This window comes from Penicillium macrosclerotiorum (genome assembly GCF_028827735.1).
Source record: "Penicillium macrosclerotiorum strain IBT 26536 chromosome Unknown utg000010l_segment0_segment0, whole genome shotgun sequence".
Taxonomy (NCBI): Eukaryota; Fungi; Ascomycota; class Eurotiomycetes; order Eurotiales; family Aspergillaceae; genus Penicillium; species Penicillium macrosclerotiorum.
Window position 1 is genome coordinate 2,008,059 of NW_026643089.1, and position 18,396 is coordinate 2,026,454.

An 18,396-nucleotide genomic window follows, 5' to 3' on the forward strand; every position below is an offset into this window, starting at 1 on the left:
GTCTCCTATGCGCAGATATGATTGCGCATTTCGGCATACATTGAAGTACATATACATTAGCATGCAGTATAGACAGGTGCATGGGAAAAATGTGCATCAATATGCTCTAGATGGTGCTATCGGTACCCATCGTCGATCGGCATGACATGATGCCGGACACATCCTGTTCCTGCTACTAAGATGTTGATGGTCTCGGAGTCCTTACTCTCAAGGAAGGATCATACACCCCCGTTAACCCCCCCTACCTCCCTTGATGCTTATTGATCTCACAAACACGTTCAAGTCTCGGATTCAAGACCACTGACGATACCATTGGCCGGATCCAGTTCAATTTGCCTGCCAGAAGGCACACAGTCATAGTAGTCGTAAGGACAAATACTCTGGAAACCTTGTTCCATGTTTTGTAGCCTGTTGGCATGCATAAGATGCAAGATCTGCAACATCAGTTCACATTACCTGTCCCGGAAATTCCTGGAAGTTCAAACCCAGCCATTCAGAGGTCTAACGGGGGGCAGAGGTAGACCAGGATCAAAAACAAGAGGCCAGGAATGCGTCCATTCACTCCCTGTCATGCATGAAGAGACACTCGCGTGGGTGGGAGAAACAGGAAGCCGGACACTGCAGAGATCAACAAACTGCATGCAATACGCCACAAAGGATAACAAGCCAGCATCTTGAGTAGACTCTGGCTACGCGAGCTTGCACGAGATAAGCATTACGCGAGGACATGGGGGTAACTGAATGCCCGCCTCCCCCTCCCCCTCCCCCCGCCCTAGGGAATCAGCTTTAGGTCCTGCAGCATGCACATCCCTGTCCTGGTCGAGGAGCAGCACCCCTTGCGTAGATTTCCAAGATAGCGGTAAGGTGGATTGTTCATGCGGCTGGTGCTTCGCGTGTTGGGGGTCTGGGGAAACAGCATGGAATGCATGGAAATTTGCTTTTTCGAGGGGCTTTTGAGTTTGTACCGGAAGCTTGGGTTGGGATCGATAGTTTGAGGGGCTTGATGCATTTGACACGCTGTCATTGTGCAATCCATCATAATGGCCCAGTATAGAATTGCATATTGTTTGTTAGGGCGGCTTAGGAGGGTTGCTTTTTAATATTAGAGGGTCACAAGGGTAGTTGTGGTAACATGCTAGCTAGGTTGTAAGCTACAAATTACAATGATAATTCAATTTTGTGCTCAAAGGAATTATGCATGTGAACGTACTTGGAAATAGCCATGGTTTCCGGGTTGCGATATATAACTTGTGTCAGAGCACAAACATGGTACTGTGTAAAGGTATATGTAAATATTGTTCCTTCTATGTGCCAGAGAGGACCAAATCCTCTATTATACAATAATACATTGCTTGAAGAAGTAAACATTCCACACCCTTCCCCATATCCATATTGTACAAGAATTCCAGCGCCAGAGATTCGTCCCGCTATGCCCGCAATAATAGATTATTAGTAAAAAGATTGACTAGTTCAGCCAAGTCGTTCCCGCAAGAACATCAAGGCGACGAGGATAGGACCTTGGCAACAGCGGCATCATCTTCGGCAATTTCCTTGGTGAAGCCGCTGCGCTTGCGCACATGCATCAGGAGTCGAAGCGCACCAGCAGGCGTAACACCCTCAATACGTCTCGCCATACCAACGCTGGATGGCCGGACACGCTCGAGCGCCTGCTTTTCCTCGTTGCTTATGCCAAAGATTTGGCTGTAGTCGATGTCGGTGGGCAGAAGGAGGTTCTCATCTTGCTGAAACCGCTTGGCCATCTTCTCCTGGCGCTTGAGGTATGGAGCATAGCGTCCTTCAATCGCCACGCGGGTGCGGATTTCGGGATCGAACGATAGAGGTGTATATGTATTTCCGTGTGTAGCCTCAATATGAGGGATTAGTGCGTTGATGTCGGCACCGTCAAGACACAGGATGTCGAGAGCGGAACGGACGGAGGTGTCTGCTCGCACTTTGAAGCCCTTGCGAGACCAGATCGTCGATGATAAACTGGTTTTCTCGAGGAGGGACTGTAGTTCGAGGATCTGCGCTTCAGTGTCGGTGAAATGGCGCCAGCGCTGGTCGCCGACAACACCGGCATCGCGAGCCATCCGTGTCAAGCGCAAGTCCGCATTGTCAGATCGCGTGGAGATGCGGTATTCACTGCGGGTGGTGAACATGCGATAGGGCTCAGAGACACCCTTGGTGATGAGATCGTCAATCATGATACCGATAAAACCGTCTGAACGAGTAAGAGTCAAAGGAGCTCGGCTCTGTGATGCCAGACCAGCGTTCATGCCAGCAATTATGCCCTGCCCAGCCGCTTCTTCGTAACCGGTAGTACCGTTGATCTGGCCCGCGAGATAAAGACCGCTGATTAATTTTGTCTCCAGAGTGGCCTGTAGATTTCGTGGGTCAATGTAGTCATATTCCACGCCGTAACCGGGTTGAAGCATGGTGACGTTCTCTAAGCCACGGACAGTCCGCAGCATTGCGTATTGCGCATCTGCAGGAACGGTCATTGAAATGCCATTAGGATAGATCACTTCATTAGGTGCAAATCCCTCGGGCTCAAGCCAAATCTGATGCCGAGTCTTGTCCTTGAATCGCATGATCTTTGATTCCAAGGATGGACAGTATCGTGGCCCGCGAACCGTCTCTCTGATATGGATTGACTTGTCGAAGTTTGCGCGGATGATTTCGTGTGATTCCTCGTTGGTATGCGTCATCCAGCACGTAAGCTGTCCCTCATCGCCGACCTCGACGGTTTTGTTGAGGTAAGAAAATGGCATGGGGGGCGAGTCGCCCCGTTGGACCTCCAAAGCCGAGAAGTCGATTGTCTTCATATCCAGCCGAGGAGGTGTTCCAGTCTTCAAGCGACCCAACTGAAAGCCTGCCTCACGAAGGGACTTGCTCAGACCATAAGTTGGAGCTTCGCCCATCCGTCCTGAAGGGAAACTCTCCAATCCGATGTGAATCTCACCGCCCAAAAAAGTGCCAGTGGTGATGACCACCCTGCCTGTTGGAATGACTTCACCCGACTCCAATCGCACACCAACAATTTTGCCCTGTGCACCAGGTATATTTTCCATGCCTTCTTTCGAGATAACAATATCGGCCACTTTGCCCTCGAGAATACTGAGGCCCTGGGTATTCACTAATTCTTCCGTCATATGTTTTCTATACAAATCGCGGTCGATTTGCGCACGAGGTCCCCAAACAGCTGGGCCCTTTGAGCGATTGAGAACTCGGAACATGATACCAGCTTTGTCGATAATTCGTCCTGCAACGCCATCCATCGCATCGACTTCCCGAATCATGGTTCCCTTGCCGATTCCGCCGAAACTGGGATTACACGAGCAGACGCCGATATTCGATAAAGAGGGCGTCACCAATGCGGTGCGCGCCCCAGAACGCGCGGAAGCGGCGCATGCTTCCGATCCGGCGTGTCCTCCTCCGATGACAACGACGTCGTAAGGTCTAGATGGTGAAAGAAAGAATATTTAGTTAGACCCAAAGTTGGACATAAGGGGGAATCACGTACTGCGCGCCATCTGAAACAGTAGCCAGGCCACGCAACCTACCCGGTACAGAGCAGGAGCCGAGGCGATTGCGCAATAAAGTCACCGGTCGTGCCCTGGAAGCCATGATGAGATGCATTGAGCCAAAGAATGGGCGACAAGATGCTATCAATCTTCAATGCGCGATAAGACAAAAATATTGCCCGGTCACGTGTACGATAAGATAGATGACATAATATTCTCACGCCATCGGCCAATTGCGGGGCTGCAGATATTCAGCAACGGGCCGTGGTTTCGAGGACTCTCATCGAACTTCCGTATTCTTTCCTTCCACTGATTTGTTCTCTTTAATAAAAGTCACAACATGAAGGCATACTGGTACGACAACAAGCCGGTAGGTTTTCCACCCCTTTCCAGTGCTTCTTGGAAAATCCCCACTCCGCTGTGCCTATGCCGATGACGCAACTGAATATGGATGCTAAATAACTCTCAACAATTTATAGGGCGACCAACGCGAGCCGCATGACTCTGGCCGCGCTGTCTCTGAGGATACACTCGCCTCACTCGGCGTTCTGTACCACCACTGCCCAACCATTGAAGCCGTCGATAGCATTGCCTCGGCGCGGGGTTACAAGAATCGCGATCAAGTCTGCGTCTCCCCACAGACTATGGGCGATGTTTACGAGGAGAAGGTGAAGATGTTCTTCGCAGAGCATCTGCACGAGGATGAAGAGATCCGTTACATCTTGGACGGTGAGGGCTACTTTGACGTTCGCGGCCAGGAGGACGAGTGGATTCGCATCTGTCTGTCCAAAGACGACATGATTATTTTGCCTGCTGGTATCTACCACCGATTTACGACCAACGAGCAGAACGTGAGTTGCTTTTGATGACCTGGGCTCATACAGTCATGTTTGTGACTTTCTAGAGCGTTGGTTAACATGACTAACAACTGCTTCATAGTATGTCAAAGCAATGCGTCTCTTCCAGGACGAGCCCAAGTGGACTCCGTTGAACCGTGGTGCTGAGGTTGACGCCAACCAGCATCGCAGGGTCTATGTGGAGACTGTTTTGAAGCCAACCGCAACTGTAAACTAAAGATATCCGGCGATGACCTCTTCTATGAGGTTTCCATGCTTAATGACTGAATCGATTGACGGCTTGCCGTAGAACAGAGATTGAGTCTCTAGTTTCAATTTTTCAATAACATATTTCGTACATCAAAAATCAACACATATAGATATGAGGAATGGAGGTGTTTTATTCTCCAGTTACTGAGTTGTATCATCGTCATTGTATTCGGATTTTAGTGTACATTGGGATAAAGCTTCTTTCCGAGAGTTACAATATACACAAGTTGTAATAAATGGGAGCAGAGGTTGGTCATCATACACGAGTGTTGCATCAATCTCTTGGTGTGGCCACTCCGGCGGGCATAGAGCCCGGCATTTCGAACTGGTCACTTACACCACCAGAACTATCATGCCGAGACATGCTGGAGCTGCGCAAGCCACCAATTTCTACATTAAAACTGCTGCTGCGTGATCCTGCGCCAAGCCCTAATCGAGGATCCAAGCCCCCGCCGCGAAATCGTAGCCCCTCTGGCTCTCGGGGATGGTCGTCAGAGAATCGAAGCGGCCCTCCAGCTTCTGTTGAGCCGGCACTCCGCGGGGGGCTGTAGACCCTGCGTCAGAGTCCTCGCCTGTGCGCACGCCCGTTCTGCCCATGCGTGGCCAGAGATCTGGGAGTCCGACAACCTGAACGCGGGGCTCGACAACACGTTCCTCAAACCAGGCATGCACACGAGCTTCAACGAGCTGGGCCACTTTGGGAACGTCCTGCAGTCTGCTGCGAGATCCGATGAGAGACCGCACAGAAAGATCGAGCCGGTAATCCGGAAGGAACGAAAATGCGACATTGCTTTTTGGACTGCTTTTGGGTGGGATTTGATCCTGGGAAGCGCCGGCATTAGGAGAACCCGGTGCTGTTGGAATTGTGGAGGGGCCTGCTTCCGCAGCCGGAGGCGTGGGGGAGGTGGCCGGAGTATGAAGGGGCTCAGTAGATGCAGGAATCAGGGAGATACATAACGTCCCAGAGAAGCGCACGACAGAGACTGATAGAGCGACCGGAAGAATGGCAGAGCAAGGCTTGGGGTAGTTGAGAACTAATTGAGTTTCAACGGCGATGGAGAGATTATCGTCACTCAGGTCAACATCCAGGAGAGCCTGTAGCCTCCCACCATCGGAATTGGGATCATCAACCGCGATAATGCGGCAGTTGCTGAAAATGGGGAACTCCTCTCCAAGTGAGATATCCGTTACTGTAATTTTGTCTATAAAAGATGGCTTTTTCTCTGGGTTGTTCATAGCCGCGGTCAAGGAGCTCAATATTGATGAGGTGGGCGAGTCCTTCAGGATATACGCTGTCTGTCTGTATTGTGCGATAGTCTGCGCAATCAAGACATTGAACCAGTCCAGAGATTCAGGCTGGTGCGACGAATGGTGCATGCGATGCCGCCCATGTTTGGAGGAAGGGTTGGTGGGGATGGCGCTGTAGTAGGTCTTGCGGAGGATCGAACGGGTATTAGTGGATGAGGCTGGAACTGGACGCAGGACATTTGACGTAGACGGCTTTTCTCGGAGCGTCTTCTGGGTATCTTGTGGAGGGTTGTAGACAGAACTGTAGCGGCGGTGGGAGGTGCGGTTGGATAGACCGCGCGATGGGGGTGGCGGGGCTTCACCGAAAATGAAGAATTTGATGAAAGCGCCGATGAGCAATACGACAGAGAGTTGCCCTAGCAAGAAACCCTGTGTGAAGGATAATCTGCAGAGAGGAGGGGTCGGGAAGTTAGCGACCTAGATTCACACTTCACAATAGATTGTAGATTGGGCATACGAAGACTGAGGCGCGATGGGCGCAGGCTCATCTGAGAGAATGGAGTTAGTACGGTCAATGGGATCAATTGCAGATATTACACTCACGTTGTTGGAGCGCCATCGTCAGCAGCAGCCGGGAAACCCCTGTTCATTGAAGCATCTCCGATCGCGAGGAGGTTGGGTCCAACTTTCGGCCTCGGTGGAGTGGGTCTTGGCCGAGCTGCTTATCGCTTATCGGAAAACTATCTTTCAGGACACTCCGCACATCACGACTGGCACCGCCACGACTTCCTCTGACTCAACCTGCTGCCTAGGGGGCGAATCAAAGCCCGCCAGGAGTTTTAAAATCCATTCAAACTAACTTTTCATACTAATGATCAGCTTCATGCAGCATCTTTGGCAATCACACCTTTGATACTCTCTCTGGAGTTTGTCCGTCCATCATGCACTGGCTTTCTCTAACAGCCTCGGCACTGCTTTTGGCAGCACCTGCTACTTGCTTCAAAGCCTCGCACAAACCGGGAAATGATGCAATTCTGCTCTCTAATGTACAGACCTTAACTCTACGCGCCGATCGACTCACCACCTCTCGTCGAGTATCTCCAATCCCACAGCTCAGCTGTACAGGACCTTCGAAGAAAATATGCGACCTCTACAAGGTTGAAACCATGCGCTGCAAAAACGATGGTTATGATTATGATGCGGAGGATGTCCAGTGGACCTGCACTGCCTCTCTTCCCCCCGAATTCAAACTTGGCGCAACAGACGTAGTCTGTGAAGGATACCGGAATGCAAACGATAAGTGGGTGCTGAAGGGTAGCTGTGGAGTTGAATATCGAATGCTCCTGACAGATCAAGGAGAAAAGAGGTTCGGAAAGGTTCGCGGGGACCATGGAATGCCTTCGTGGCTGAGCAGCGCAAAACGAGCATCGGGATTCGGATTCCGCAAAACCGTGGAGACGTTAGAAAACATTGCATTTTTCGGCATCATCATTGTGGTTTTTCTCTCAATTTTTGGTCCAATGATTGCAAATTGCCTTGGAATTCGCAGAAATTGGAGGGGCGGCCGGGCCCGGAGACAAGGATGGGGAGGATTCTTCGGGGGGGAGGTGGTGGTGGTGGCGGCCGCCATGGTGATGACTATCCTCAAGGACCACCACCTCCATACGACAGTGGATGTGCGGATGACCGAAACTGGAGGTTTACAAGCCGAAATCCTGCACATGGCTGGACTCCGGGCTTCTGGACTGGCGCTTTGGGCGGTGCTGCGGCGGGATATCAGATGGGACGGCGGGCCAATAACGCCGAGCAACGATCTTCCCACCGAGGGTCTTTCACTAGTTATGACAGCTATGACCCCGGAGAAGGCAGCTCGGGGAATCGTTCGCAATTCCACTCCTCAACGACGTCAACTAGTACTGGGTTTGGATCGACCAGGCGCAGGTAGCGTGGACGGCTATCACGAGAACATCATGAATCGCGGATTTGAAGCATCGACTATATGTTATTGTATTCATAACCGGAGAAACAAAAATTGAACAAGTTGTGTGCGGTAAAGCCATGGCTGCAGCAATGGAGAAGAATAACGCCTTGTTTTGCCCGTGACCACCGTATAGGTATTTATTCATCAGCAAAAAACAATAAAAACCAAAGGGACCAGACGCCTCAGCCTTCTTTTCAGTATATCCAGTAACTCCGAAATCCATTTAACCAACGCCCGCTAGAAAAGCTGATTCATTTAACTGATTCATTTAAGCAGCCAGAGGAATTTCATCGATAGAACCAAGAACTTCCTCGGTTCCCCCGCCCGCATTTTTCATACTCTGTTTTCTGCTGTTCCGTGCTTTGCTCTTGCTGGGAATGCCATTGGCTTTGTCGTCACTTGCGGCATCACCTTCAGCGCCAGTACCGGTTGGATTGCGGATCATTTCCTCCTGCAACTTCTTTTCCTGCTCATGTTGTTCCTCGATACGCTTCTTCTCATCATCGAGTTCCCGCTGAATGACTTTGGGGTCATCAAAGACCTGATTAGTCATTTCAGAATAAGTTTCGATGTCAATAGTTTCGCGCGGCCCCATGAGTGTATCCTTGATTCGTTGAGGATCACGACGCTCCTCATTGTTGAACTTGAGTTTGATCTGTCGGCGTGAACGGCCAGGGAAAAGCTTGCTGATGACCATGAAATCGGTGCCGAACATGCGCAGCCCGCGATAGAACAGTTCAGTCATTTCTTCGTCCCATGACTCGGCTTTAGAACGTTTGCCATAAGTGGCCTGATTGACTTTACGGGTAAGCTGATTTTCGACCACATCTTCGAGGTCGCCCGCAGCTCGAGCAGCATCAGCATGACGATCAACTTCCAACGACGCAGCATCCAGCACAATTTCTCCATTCACAATGCGCATGACGGGACCCGACTGGGGTTTGTGTTCGGCCAGAGGATCCGTCTTCTCAACTGGTGCATCATTTGGCTTCTTTGGCGTCCCGACTGTACCTTCGTCCTGAGCCTTGAGCTTGGCCTCGTATTCAGCTAGTTCGATCTTGCGCAGTTCGGTCTCCCGCTTGGACTTTCTACCGGTCTTCAAGTCTTTGCACAGTTCCGACATCTTGATCACATTTGGCAAAATTTCCACGGTCTCGGCTCCTTCGGGGGTTGCTTCACGCCGCCAGCGACGAACTTTCTTTGATTTTTTCTCCCCGGCCTCCGTGGAACTAGCCTTAGAAGTCTTTCGCTTTTTCCCTTTACCGAGAACTTGGCTTGCCTCTGGTGTAGAGAGACCAACCGAATCTCCTGGCGTTCCTCCTGTCGAGGAGGGTACAGGCTGTGATATGGGGGGAACTGTATGTACAGGTCCCTTTCCGCGTGTTCTGGTGATATCGGATGTTTTTTTCGCCCACTTGAGAGATCGATCCTTGACGGGCGCTGACGATGTATCTTGAGTTTCTGAGATCGATTGTCTCGGGGAGGGGCCTTGATCGGATACATCGAAGTGTTGTGCAGACTGTGACACCTCGGTGATAGATTCATCTGCTGCTGCCTGTGGAGCATCATGTTCTATCGAGGGGAGGAGTTCAGACTCAATGGGAGCGGTGCGTGGGGACGGCGGGGCTTCGGGAGTCGGAGTAAAAGAGACGGTGGGTGCAGTCGACGGCTGGATACCCGGTCTAGATACAGATGCTTTGCGCTTGGACTGAGGGATCGGAATAGAAGTGGCTTTCTTCGAGGAAATTGGCGTTGCCTGTCCAGAGTCGGGCGCTTGAATAAGTGCGGACTCGTTGGCTTCTAACTGCTCAGGCTCCGCAGAGGATGCCGAGGGTATAGCAACAGAATCCGTGGCCTCCTTCTCATGATGTAGAGCCTGGGCAGCTGCTTGAGCCTGGGCTTGCTGGGCTGCGCTGGGCCTTCTTGTAGGCGCAGAGGGAGCAGGTGCGCCACGGCGCTGGGGTGCCTTGGGGGCGAACTTCTTGTTCGACTTATCTGTAACATAAGGTGGTCAAATGATTGATCTCCCAAACCAAGGGCTTCCTGTGCTGCTACTTACTAATCGCAGAGCTTGAAAACGACTTCATGGCGGCCCATTGCTGAGTTCCAGGTAGGATCGGGGTCGAGATCAAGAAAAGTTGTCGCGGCGCGTCGGGGAAGTGGGTTGTGATCACGTGGGAGGCGCTAGCGGCACGCTAAACCTCGTTGAAAATCCTCCTGGCTTCAACTCCTTCAGTCTTAACCATCCCACCCCTTCTCCTGATCCTCACTCCCCTGTTTGTGACACTGCTTGACCGTTGATTAAGGCTGTCACTGAAAACACTGGGTCTGTCATTTGTCAAGTTGGACTCGGTCGGTCGCGGTGTGTGTCCCTTGGGCCGACTGGACTGACGGATCGGCGGTGATCATTCAACCCCCTCTTTCATGCCCTTCTAGCCACTGATGCCGGCCGCCGAACCCCCCGTTGTGTCTTCAGAGACCGATCTTGTCAAAATGGAGGACCGGAAGCGGCCTGCGGCGGATAACAATGACTCGGCCCCGCCTTTAAAGAAACAAGCAACCACCGTGAATGGTGCGAGCAAACCTCACCCTGATGCAGATATGCCTTGGAAGGATGACCTAGAGGTAGGTGATCACTGAAAGCTAGCTATTTTGGAGACTTGAGAAGCCAAGTGAACGTGGTTTTGGGGCGATGTTGTGCTGACTGTTCTCGTAATAGCGTTTCCAAAAAGATGCGATCCTGCGTCAAATGCAAGAATTCAAGCGCGAGAAGGTTGCTCTGGAGTCACGTTTAAATCAAATGACGAAGGCCGCCACCCATCACAATGACCACCTGCGTATTATTGACTCCTGGTTCGGTCAGGTAGGTTCTCATATATCAGTCGTGCGCTTTATGTATTGCTGAGGCTAGTGAAGACTAACTGAGCTTTAGTTGATTGATGAAGTGAAAGTTCTTCTGGGTTCTTCACAGGGAATGATCAAAGGTATGTCATGTCCTCCTAAAATCTATACTATGCTTGGAACACAACTGACATCTCCAGTAGAGCATGCTTTCAAGAGTTCGCTGCAGTTTGAGGACCTCGAAGGGTTTGAATCACACCTGAAGTCACGCTCTGATGATATTCGTGAAATAATTTCTCAGTTTAAATCCACATCCGCCAATGTGTCTCCCGATGTCGCTGAGCTCCAGAGTCAACTTGCGAAGAAGCTTGCCGAGGAAAAGGCTACTATTTCGGAACTTGAAAAAACCCTAGCTGAGAAGCAGCAGCTTGAAGAGAGTTTGGAAGCGGCTTCGTTACGATACATGGTGGCTGAAAAGAAACTTGATCGCGCTCGAAGCTTAACGGTAGCCAAATTAGAGAAGCAGTTTATGCTTGGTGGTCAACGGCCTAGTTCGGACAGTGTGCAGACAAAACGGGAAGAGTCCTCTCCCGCAAATGGTGGGACGCCCGTGGCGGAACGCAGTCTTGAGTTAGAGGAGACCAATAATAGGCTCACCGCAACTTTCGAGAAGCAAAAGGAACAGCTGCAGAAGCTGGAGGCTGATAATGCCAGTTTGCTTGGTCAAATTAGTGATTTGAAGATTAAGGTAAACTTTTTTCAACAACTATTCGCTGAACTTGTGCTAACTCTCCTACCTTACAGTATTCCAAGCTGACTGATGACGATTACGCCCATACCGACCTTTTCAAGCAACTCCGATCACAGTACGAAGATGTAGTGAAACGTATCAACCACCTGGAAGCAACAAATGTGCAGCTGCGTGAAGAAGCTGAGAAATACCGATCGGAGCGGACTGCATATAAAATGCAGGTGGAAGAAGAAATCCGGGGCACTATTTCTGAGAAAGAAGCTCAATTAATGCGGGCCGAGACCGATTTAGCTCGGATACGAAATGCTCGCGATGAACTATTGGCCGATCAGCAAATGCGGAAAGCTTCACAAGACCAGGAGAAGGCTACCGCTGGCAAAGTCCAAGAGCTGGCCGATGCTCGGGAAGCTCGAATTACTGCTTTAGAGTCGGAGATTGAGCGACTGCGCCTACAGATTGAAGGATCCAAATCAGCTGAGAATGTGGTCGATATGCCACTCGAGGAGCTCCGTTCCAAATACACCAGTCTAGAACAACAATATTCCATGCTCAACACGGAGTTGACATCTATGCAAATGGCATATAAAAAGTTCTCAACACTTGCATCCCAAAAGGTTGCGGACTTTGCCGCTATGGAAGAGAAGGTTGCGCGATTGACGGCTGAGAAGTCAAAGGCAGATCAGAAGTATTTTGCAGCCATGAAGAGCAAAGATGCTCGTGATTTGGAGGTTCGCACACTCCGCATGCAAAATTCCAAGACATCGGATATTGTTTCACAGCTGAAGGACTCCGAATCTGCAACACGTGCTTTATTGTCTAACATGGAGAAACAAGCCAATGAAACCAAGGAAGCTCTCAACTTGGCTCTTGACAAGCACCGAGCCACTCAACAGCAATTAACTGAGAGCAATATTGTGGCCGAAGGATTAAAGAACCAAGTCAATGAATTGAAGGCGCTATCTGTCTCCAAGGACTCCACCCTATCCAACACATCTTCCGCCTTGCGTCAAGCCGAGACCGAGATTGTTAGCCTGAAACAGTCGCTTTCAGACACAAAGAAGAGCTTGGATAATTGGAAAAACAAGAGTCTGGGCAACAATTCTTCCGAATATGAGATGTTGCGGGTAAGTTTAAGGCTATCTACTTTCATGCTTTTAGTATGGATTCACTAACGGATTCTGTTTCAGACACTTGCCCTGTGCACGGTCTGTCGCCGTAACTTCAAGAACACAGTTATCAAGACCTGTGGTCATGTCTTCTGCAAAGACTGCGTCGAAGAACGCCTTACCTCGCGATCACGCAAGTGTCCCAATTGCAATCGGTCTTTTGGAAGCAATGATCACATGCACATTACCCTTTGATTCTCCACCCCGAAAATTCTCTTCATGTATTATACCTTTTTCACTTTTCTCTTTCGTCTTTTCTTCTCCTATGCCCCTTTCTTGTACCCCATCCTACTTTTAGTGGTCACTTTCGGACAGGTCCATGGTATGGTGTTTGGTGGCTGGTTTTAGCAGGACAGGTTGGGGCCGGCGTTTGATGTGTTCATTTTCTGCTCCTTCTACTCTCCAAGGGCATTCTTGTTCTTTGTACATGCGATCGCATTCGGGCTGTCGCATCGATGGATTTCTCTTTCTCAGATCTCTTTTTCTTTTCTTTTTCTTTTTTCCGAGGCGCTGGGGCACTGAGTGAACGGGCTGTGCTCTCTCTGGATACCCACCTTCCCAAGAGGCGCACTGTGATTTTTTTTCCCTCGGATTGGCTCTAGAATTCTCTGTCATGTAGAAGTCAATATGACGATTCCGAGCCGAAGGGGACAGGGATATGATGAATGCAAACTCATGCAGTTATGGAAGCAATAGTGATCCTTTTTCATTAAAAGCTAGATGGTAAATATATTGACTTGAAACTGCATTTCTCACCTTGACACGCAAGAAGCCATGGTGTTCCGAGGTTTTTGTATCAAAAGTACAACATGCAAACTCCTATGTATATAATCAACCTTCAGCAATCTACTGCTTTTCTTTTTGGAGTCGAAAGTGATATAATGTCATGGGTCAAATGAGATTTCGCTAACAAGATAATATACATCCCCATCCCATAAACGCCACCATATGCTAGGTATATCCAATGTAAAATGCAAATCATGAGTTAAAAATCCGGCTGTAGAGCAGCTCGTGTCGGCCAACCCACAGGTCTAGGGCCGGGACTACCTGCCCGGCCTGCTCCACCTCTGTCTCCCACTCGCGCTCAATGCGCTTCATTATAGTATCCTGCAAGGTCTGGCTTGCCAAGATATTCTGAGCCTGATATGGACCCATCACTGAGGCCCGCACGGCAGCGCTCAACACTGCCTTGGCATGGTTGAGGACGAAGACATATGCGGTTTGGTGGAGATCCAACCCCATAGCACGGCATACAACTCCCCATAGGGGAGCGAAGTGGCCCTTGGGACCGATGTCGTATTCATCATCTTCGCCGAAAAAAGACTTCAGTGCGTCGGAGAACTCATCGATGGCGGTGACGGCGAGTTGCGCACCCGTGTCCACGTCCCTGCTGGGACTTGCGAAGCTGACGCGGAACGCGCGCTCCCAGACTCCGATCAGAGCACGGCCCTGGGCCACGCTGGCTCGTTGGGCGACGATACAGGGGGTAGATGCGTCTAGATCGTTATCAAGGGTGTCCAGGGTATCGGGTTGGCGGTAGCCAGCTAGGACATATGGTAGAGAAGTACTGGCGATGGAAGCGATGGATAATTTTAGGAACCGGTGAAAGGAGGCGACCGGGTTGGTACGGAGGGATTTATTATGCGCGAGGTAGGACTCCAACCCGCTGGAGTATGCGAAGGAGCCCAGGGGCAGAGCGGAGTCGGAGAGAAGGAGGAGCGCATGGAGGGAAGAGGAGCGGACCTCCGTGTGGAATTGATTCTTAATATTGTTGTGTTTATAGATATCTGCATTCGCTCGAAGATTAGCATAATGCACAGAGTCTCGTTATGTCTTTGATCTGCGAACTAACCTGCAGGCATGGCCCAGGGTGTCTTCTGGTCGGGGTGGGACGAGGGAGGACTGGGGTATTGAGAGGCGCCAAGCTGGGCCCGCATGTCCTGCAGTCGAGCCTCGAGCTGGGCGATCTCGATCTCGAGATGCTGAGATTGCGGGTTGTCGGACAGCATCATTCAGTGGGAGTGAGAGATTCGAGATTAGGTTTGGTATATCGAGGGCTTCAATTCACAATCTGGGGAAAGGAAGAAGTCAAAAAAGCACACAGTGCCGATAAGGCAGTTTTATGGGCGCGCGCGATCGGCAGAAAAGCGGGTGCTCGGAGGCGGCCGCGCGCCGGCGGATTCTCTATCAGCGACCCGCGATTCCCATTAATCATGCGTTTATTCAATCGCATTACTCGATCGTTTGCCCGTTTGCTCGGCACCGCCCTATTCTGCCCGAACTGCTCTTCTCCACTTCCAAACCACCCAACCACCATCCACCAACAGCTGGTTTAACAATGTCTGGCCGGAGGCTGCTGGATGCCATCCAGTTCCTCAATGTCTCCAAGACAATCGCGGCCAAGCACCTGGCCATCCGCCAACGGCAGCTCGATGTCTACACCCGGACCTCGTCCCTAACCAAGGGGATCAAGGAACAGACCGAGGGGCTAATCTTGACCGCACAAGCCGCTGCCGCGTTAGTGCGCCGATTCAACGAAGACTCGCCACCTCCGCCGACAGCTCCCAGCTCGCCGACGACCGCGTCCCCCGAGGCATCGGCCGACAAATCCACTCATACTCCTACCCCGAAGAATGCAACCTTCTCCGCCTCAGATAATGCTCGGGTACCTTCACAAGACACTGCATTCCAGGTCCCGGCAACCGCGGCGCAATACACTGGCGAGGAGAAGCCGGATCAGCTGAATGTCAGTCCGCAACAGGATGTTTTCTATCGGCCGTCGCAGCATACCGCGCCGGATAGTTCCGCTGCCCGACCCCGAGTCAAACTGCCCAAAGCGGCTGGAGATATTCAAGCAGGGGGAGAGGATGGCTTGAACGCCGATGTTTTCAGCTCGGCGACGAGCTCAGAACAGCAAAAGACCAATGGAGATGAACAGGAGTTGTCGGAGGAGATGATGCAGGGTTTGTTTCATAGCCCTAGGGTTTCTCGTATGCTCTCGGGGAAGCCGGGCCCCCAAAAACAATGGCCGCCGGCAGACCGAGACCAGGTTTTGCAAGAGGCGATCAAGACGAGCATGCCGCCGGATTCCCGAGTCGAGGCCGCTATCAAATCAGAGACGCAAAAATTAGAGAATCTCACGGAGGTTGTCACAGAGGAGGTGATCGCGACAGCGGCGGAGGTCATGCCTGAGGAGAAGAGCGTACCTTATCAAATGATGGAATCGCGGGTTCCATCTTCTCGTCTAGGTAGGTTATGGCAGTATGGAGGACTGGCAACGTCCATGGCCTTTGGTGCCGTAAGCGAAACGGTCCGCCGGGCCACCGGCAGCCAAGAGCAAGGCTCAATCATGTTCAGTGCAGGCAACATGGAACGTTTGGTTGCCAAGCTGTCGAAGATGCGAGGTGCCGCGCTCAAGCTGGGGCAAATGCTCAGCATTCAAGATTCAAACATGCTACCGGAACCCATTCAGCAAGTGCTCCAGCGTGTTCAAGATCGAGCCGACTATATGCCCGCATCGCAGCGCAACAAAGTGCTTGTTGATAACCTGGGTCCTAATTGGCGGGATCTTTTTACCTCTTTCGATGATATACCCATGGCCGCGGCCTCCATCGGTCAAGTCCATGCCGCAGTTCTCAAAAGCACCGGCAAACCTGTGGCCGTCAAAATCCAATACCCGGGCGTCGCCGACTCCATCGACTCTGACCTGAACAATCTCTCTATTCTTCTTACAGCTTCCCGTCTCCTCCCTCGCGGTCTCTATCTCGACAAAACTATCGCGAACGCTCGCACCGAGCTGGCCTGGGAATGCGACTACCTTCGTGAGGCCGAGTGCGGCACACGGTTCCGCGAACTCCTCCGCGACGACACTACCTTCGTTGTGCCCGAAGTCATGCCCGAAGCCTCAGGCAAGCAAGTCCTAACAATGGAAATGCTTGAGGGCGTCGCCGTCACCAAGATCCAGGATTTTTCCCAGGAACAGCGCGACTGGATCGGCACCCAGATCATGCGCCTCTGCCTGCGCGAGATTGCCGAGTTCCGGTACATGCAGACCGACCCGAACTGGACGAACTTCCTCTACAACGCGCAGACCAACCGCCTCGAGCTTCTCGACTTCGGTGCCACGCGCGAATACCCGATCGAGTTCATCACCCAATACGTGCGCACGCTCGTCGCCGCGTCCCGCAATGACCGCGCTGCATGCCACGAGCTCTCCATCCAGCTCGGCTATCTGACCGGTATGGAGTCACAGACTATGTCCGACGCCCACGTCTCGTCTATGGTCACCCTCGCCGAGCCGTTTATGCTCTCGTCCCCGGACCTGTACGACTTCCAGAATCAGACGATCACCGACCGCGTGCGCGCCTTGATCCCGCTCATGATCCGGGAGCGTCTCTCGCCGCCCCCGGAAGAGACATACTCTTTGCACCGCAAGCTAAGCGGGGCGTTCTTGCTTTGCGCGCGACTCGGCAGTCGAGTACCCTGCAAACAGCTGTTCGCGGAGACTATACGGCGAGGGGAGGCAAATGGGCTCGATCTTGGCCCGCAGAAGTCCCAGAGTTGAGGCCCTTGCAGTTCGAGTATTGGCTATTTCTCTCCCCTGGAGTTTTCGCGGTCAAATTGAAAACTTGCATCGGCTATGTATTATATAAAAAAAACTTGTACTATATGAGCATTGTGCGATTATTACCAAACAAAAATGCATGGGAATGGCTTCCCTCCTCATCTGTAAAAGGCGAAATATATATCCTGAAATCCACCCTACAAATAATAAAGGCGAATAGGTTGTGTAGTACAGTGCCGTGTCTAGAGCATAGATAAGCAAATTATGAAGAGCAACGCAGCCCGTACTTGTGGCATAAAGTTTAAGTTGCTATGGATGAATGATATCGAATTCTTGCGGGATATTGAAGACGAAAAGACTATTCTATGCCACAAATGTTCTCACAACTCTAGAAATGTAGACAGAGAAGGAAGGAGGGGGAGGACAAAAAAGCTTTAAATATCCTCAGATGCCCCGGAATAACTTCACAATATATGCAAATACCTAGATCGATCATCCCCGCAAATCGTCCTCTTGATACGCCTTCATACCTATCGCTTATTTTCATTCGCCAGACGTGAGAGGAGATCTGGTGAGAGAGGCCGGTTCGCCATATTCATCACCCTTTGCGGTTCCTCGCCCGGTGCCACCGCCGCCTTGTTGGAAGGCGGTTCTCTGTCCGTCTCAACAAACCCGGGGTGAACGGTACGCAGCATGCTGGCGCGAATATTCTCGTAGCTCTCGAAGCCTGTCACGCTGGGGACAGTCACTTCAACAGGGTTGTGGTTGCTACTACTCACCAGCGTGGGGTCATGGTGCGATGTTGCGAGTACGCGAGTAACTGTTGCTGGCGGGTTCCGCGCCCGGAATAGAGAAGATAGATATGATATCGTTGTGGTATCGAGTCCGAGGTTGATGTTGACCGTATTGGGGGCTTCTTCATTGGCGATCGCCACTGGAGCGGGCCTGTGTGTCGGACGCGATGGCCCAGATTGCTGCATCTGCGCGTTTGTGTGCAGCTCATGCAGCTGGGGCTGAAGAGATTGGTTCTGCAAGATTGCCCAGTTGTATTGCGCCGGCTGCATATTGTAGCCGTTGCTGAACTGTGGGTAGTTCAAGTTGAGGTTGTTGTTTGCTGGTAGCGGCGTCTCTTCGGGGATATTCATCTGTACGCCAAGATCAATCTCGGTTGTGGCGAGGAAAGCATTCATCTTTCCTTCGACATCCATTTCAGTC

The 18,396-nt window shown here is 51.3% G+C and overlaps 9 protein-coding genes across 9 annotated transcripts; 4 read left to right on the top strand and 5 right to left on the bottom strand.

Moving 5' to 3' along the window:
• Positions 1–1,496: 1,496 nt before the first annotated feature.
• On the bottom strand, positions 1,497–3,627 carry N7462_010351 (tRNA modification protein MTO1; the record flags this gene model as incomplete). The annotated part of the gene is made up of 2 exons (XM_057082065.1): positions 1,497–3,459; positions 3,524–3,627. 2 exons carry the CDS (start codon positions 3,625–3,627, stop codon positions 1,497–1,499), a joined length of 2,067 nt encoding a protein of 688 aa, XP_056929105.1.
• A 237-nt stretch (positions 3,628–3,864) lies between these two features.
• Positions 3,865–4,598, top strand: N7462_010352 (acireductone dioxygenase (Ni2+-requiring); the record flags this gene model as incomplete). Its single annotated transcript, XM_057082066.1, has 3 exons — positions 3,865–3,894; positions 4,004–4,375; positions 4,464–4,598. 3 exons carry the CDS (start codon positions 3,865–3,867, stop codon positions 4,596–4,598), a joined length of 537 nt encoding a protein of 178 aa, XP_056929106.1.
• Positions 4,599–5,059: 461 nt separating this feature from the next.
• On the bottom strand, positions 5,060–6,497 carry mmm1 (ERMES complex subunit MMM1; the record flags this gene model as incomplete). Its single annotated transcript, XM_057082067.1, has 3 exons — positions 5,060–6,323; positions 6,396–6,426; positions 6,482–6,497. 3 exons carry the CDS (start codon positions 6,495–6,497, stop codon positions 5,060–5,062), a joined length of 1,311 nt encoding a protein of 436 aa, XP_056929107.1.
• A 322-nt stretch (positions 6,498–6,819) lies between these two features.
• Positions 6,820–7,914, top strand: N7462_010354 (DUF1183 domain protein; the record flags this gene model as incomplete). Its single annotated transcript, XM_057082068.1, has 1 exon — positions 6,820–7,914. One exon carries the CDS (start codon positions 6,820–6,822, stop codon positions 7,912–7,914), a length of 1,095 nt encoding a protein of 364 aa, XP_056929108.1.
• A 213-nt stretch (positions 7,915–8,127) lies between these two features.
• On the bottom strand, positions 8,128–9,946 carry N7462_010355 (transcription factor TFIIIB subunit BDP1; the record flags this gene model as incomplete). Its single annotated transcript, XM_057082069.1, has 2 exons — positions 8,128–9,854; positions 9,919–9,946. 2 exons carry the CDS (start codon positions 9,944–9,946, stop codon positions 8,128–8,130), a joined length of 1,755 nt encoding a protein of 584 aa, XP_056929109.1.
• A 355-nt stretch (positions 9,947–10,301) lies between these two features.
• On the top strand, positions 10,302–12,812 carry N7462_010356 (E3 ubiquitin-protein ligase BRE1; the record flags this gene model as incomplete). Its single annotated transcript, XM_057082070.1, has 6 exons — positions 10,302–10,484; positions 10,579–10,722; positions 10,792–10,843; positions 10,901–11,448; positions 11,505–12,575; positions 12,639–12,812. The coding sequence occupies 6 exons, from the start codon at positions 10,302–10,304 to the stop codon at positions 12,810–12,812; spliced, it is 2,172 nt and encodes a 723-aa protein (XP_056929110.1).
• Positions 12,813–13,595: 783 nt separating this feature from the next.
• Positions 13,596–14,629, bottom strand: N7462_010357 (urease accessory protein UreF; the record flags this gene model as incomplete). The annotated part of the gene is made up of 2 exons (XM_057082071.1): positions 13,596–14,404; positions 14,470–14,629. 2 exons carry the CDS (start codon positions 14,627–14,629, stop codon positions 13,596–13,598), a joined length of 969 nt encoding a protein of 322 aa, XP_056929111.1.
• A 326-nt stretch (positions 14,630–14,955) lies between these two features.
• N7462_010358 (protein kinase COQ8) lies at positions 14,956–17,181 on the top strand (the record flags this gene model as incomplete). Its single annotated transcript, XM_057082072.1, has 1 exon — positions 14,956–17,181. The coding sequence occupies one exon, from the start codon at positions 14,956–14,958 to the stop codon at positions 17,179–17,181; it is 2,226 nt and encodes a 741-aa protein (XP_056929112.1).
• Positions 17,182–17,711: 530 nt separating this feature from the next.
• On the bottom strand, positions 17,712–18,389 carry N7462_010359 (uncharacterized protein; the record flags this gene model as incomplete). The annotated part of the gene is made up of 1 exon (XM_057082073.1): positions 17,712–18,389. The coding sequence occupies one exon, from the start codon at positions 18,387–18,389 to the stop codon at positions 17,712–17,714; it is 678 nt and encodes a 225-aa protein (XP_056929113.1).
• Positions 18,390–18,396: the final 7 nt, after the last annotated feature.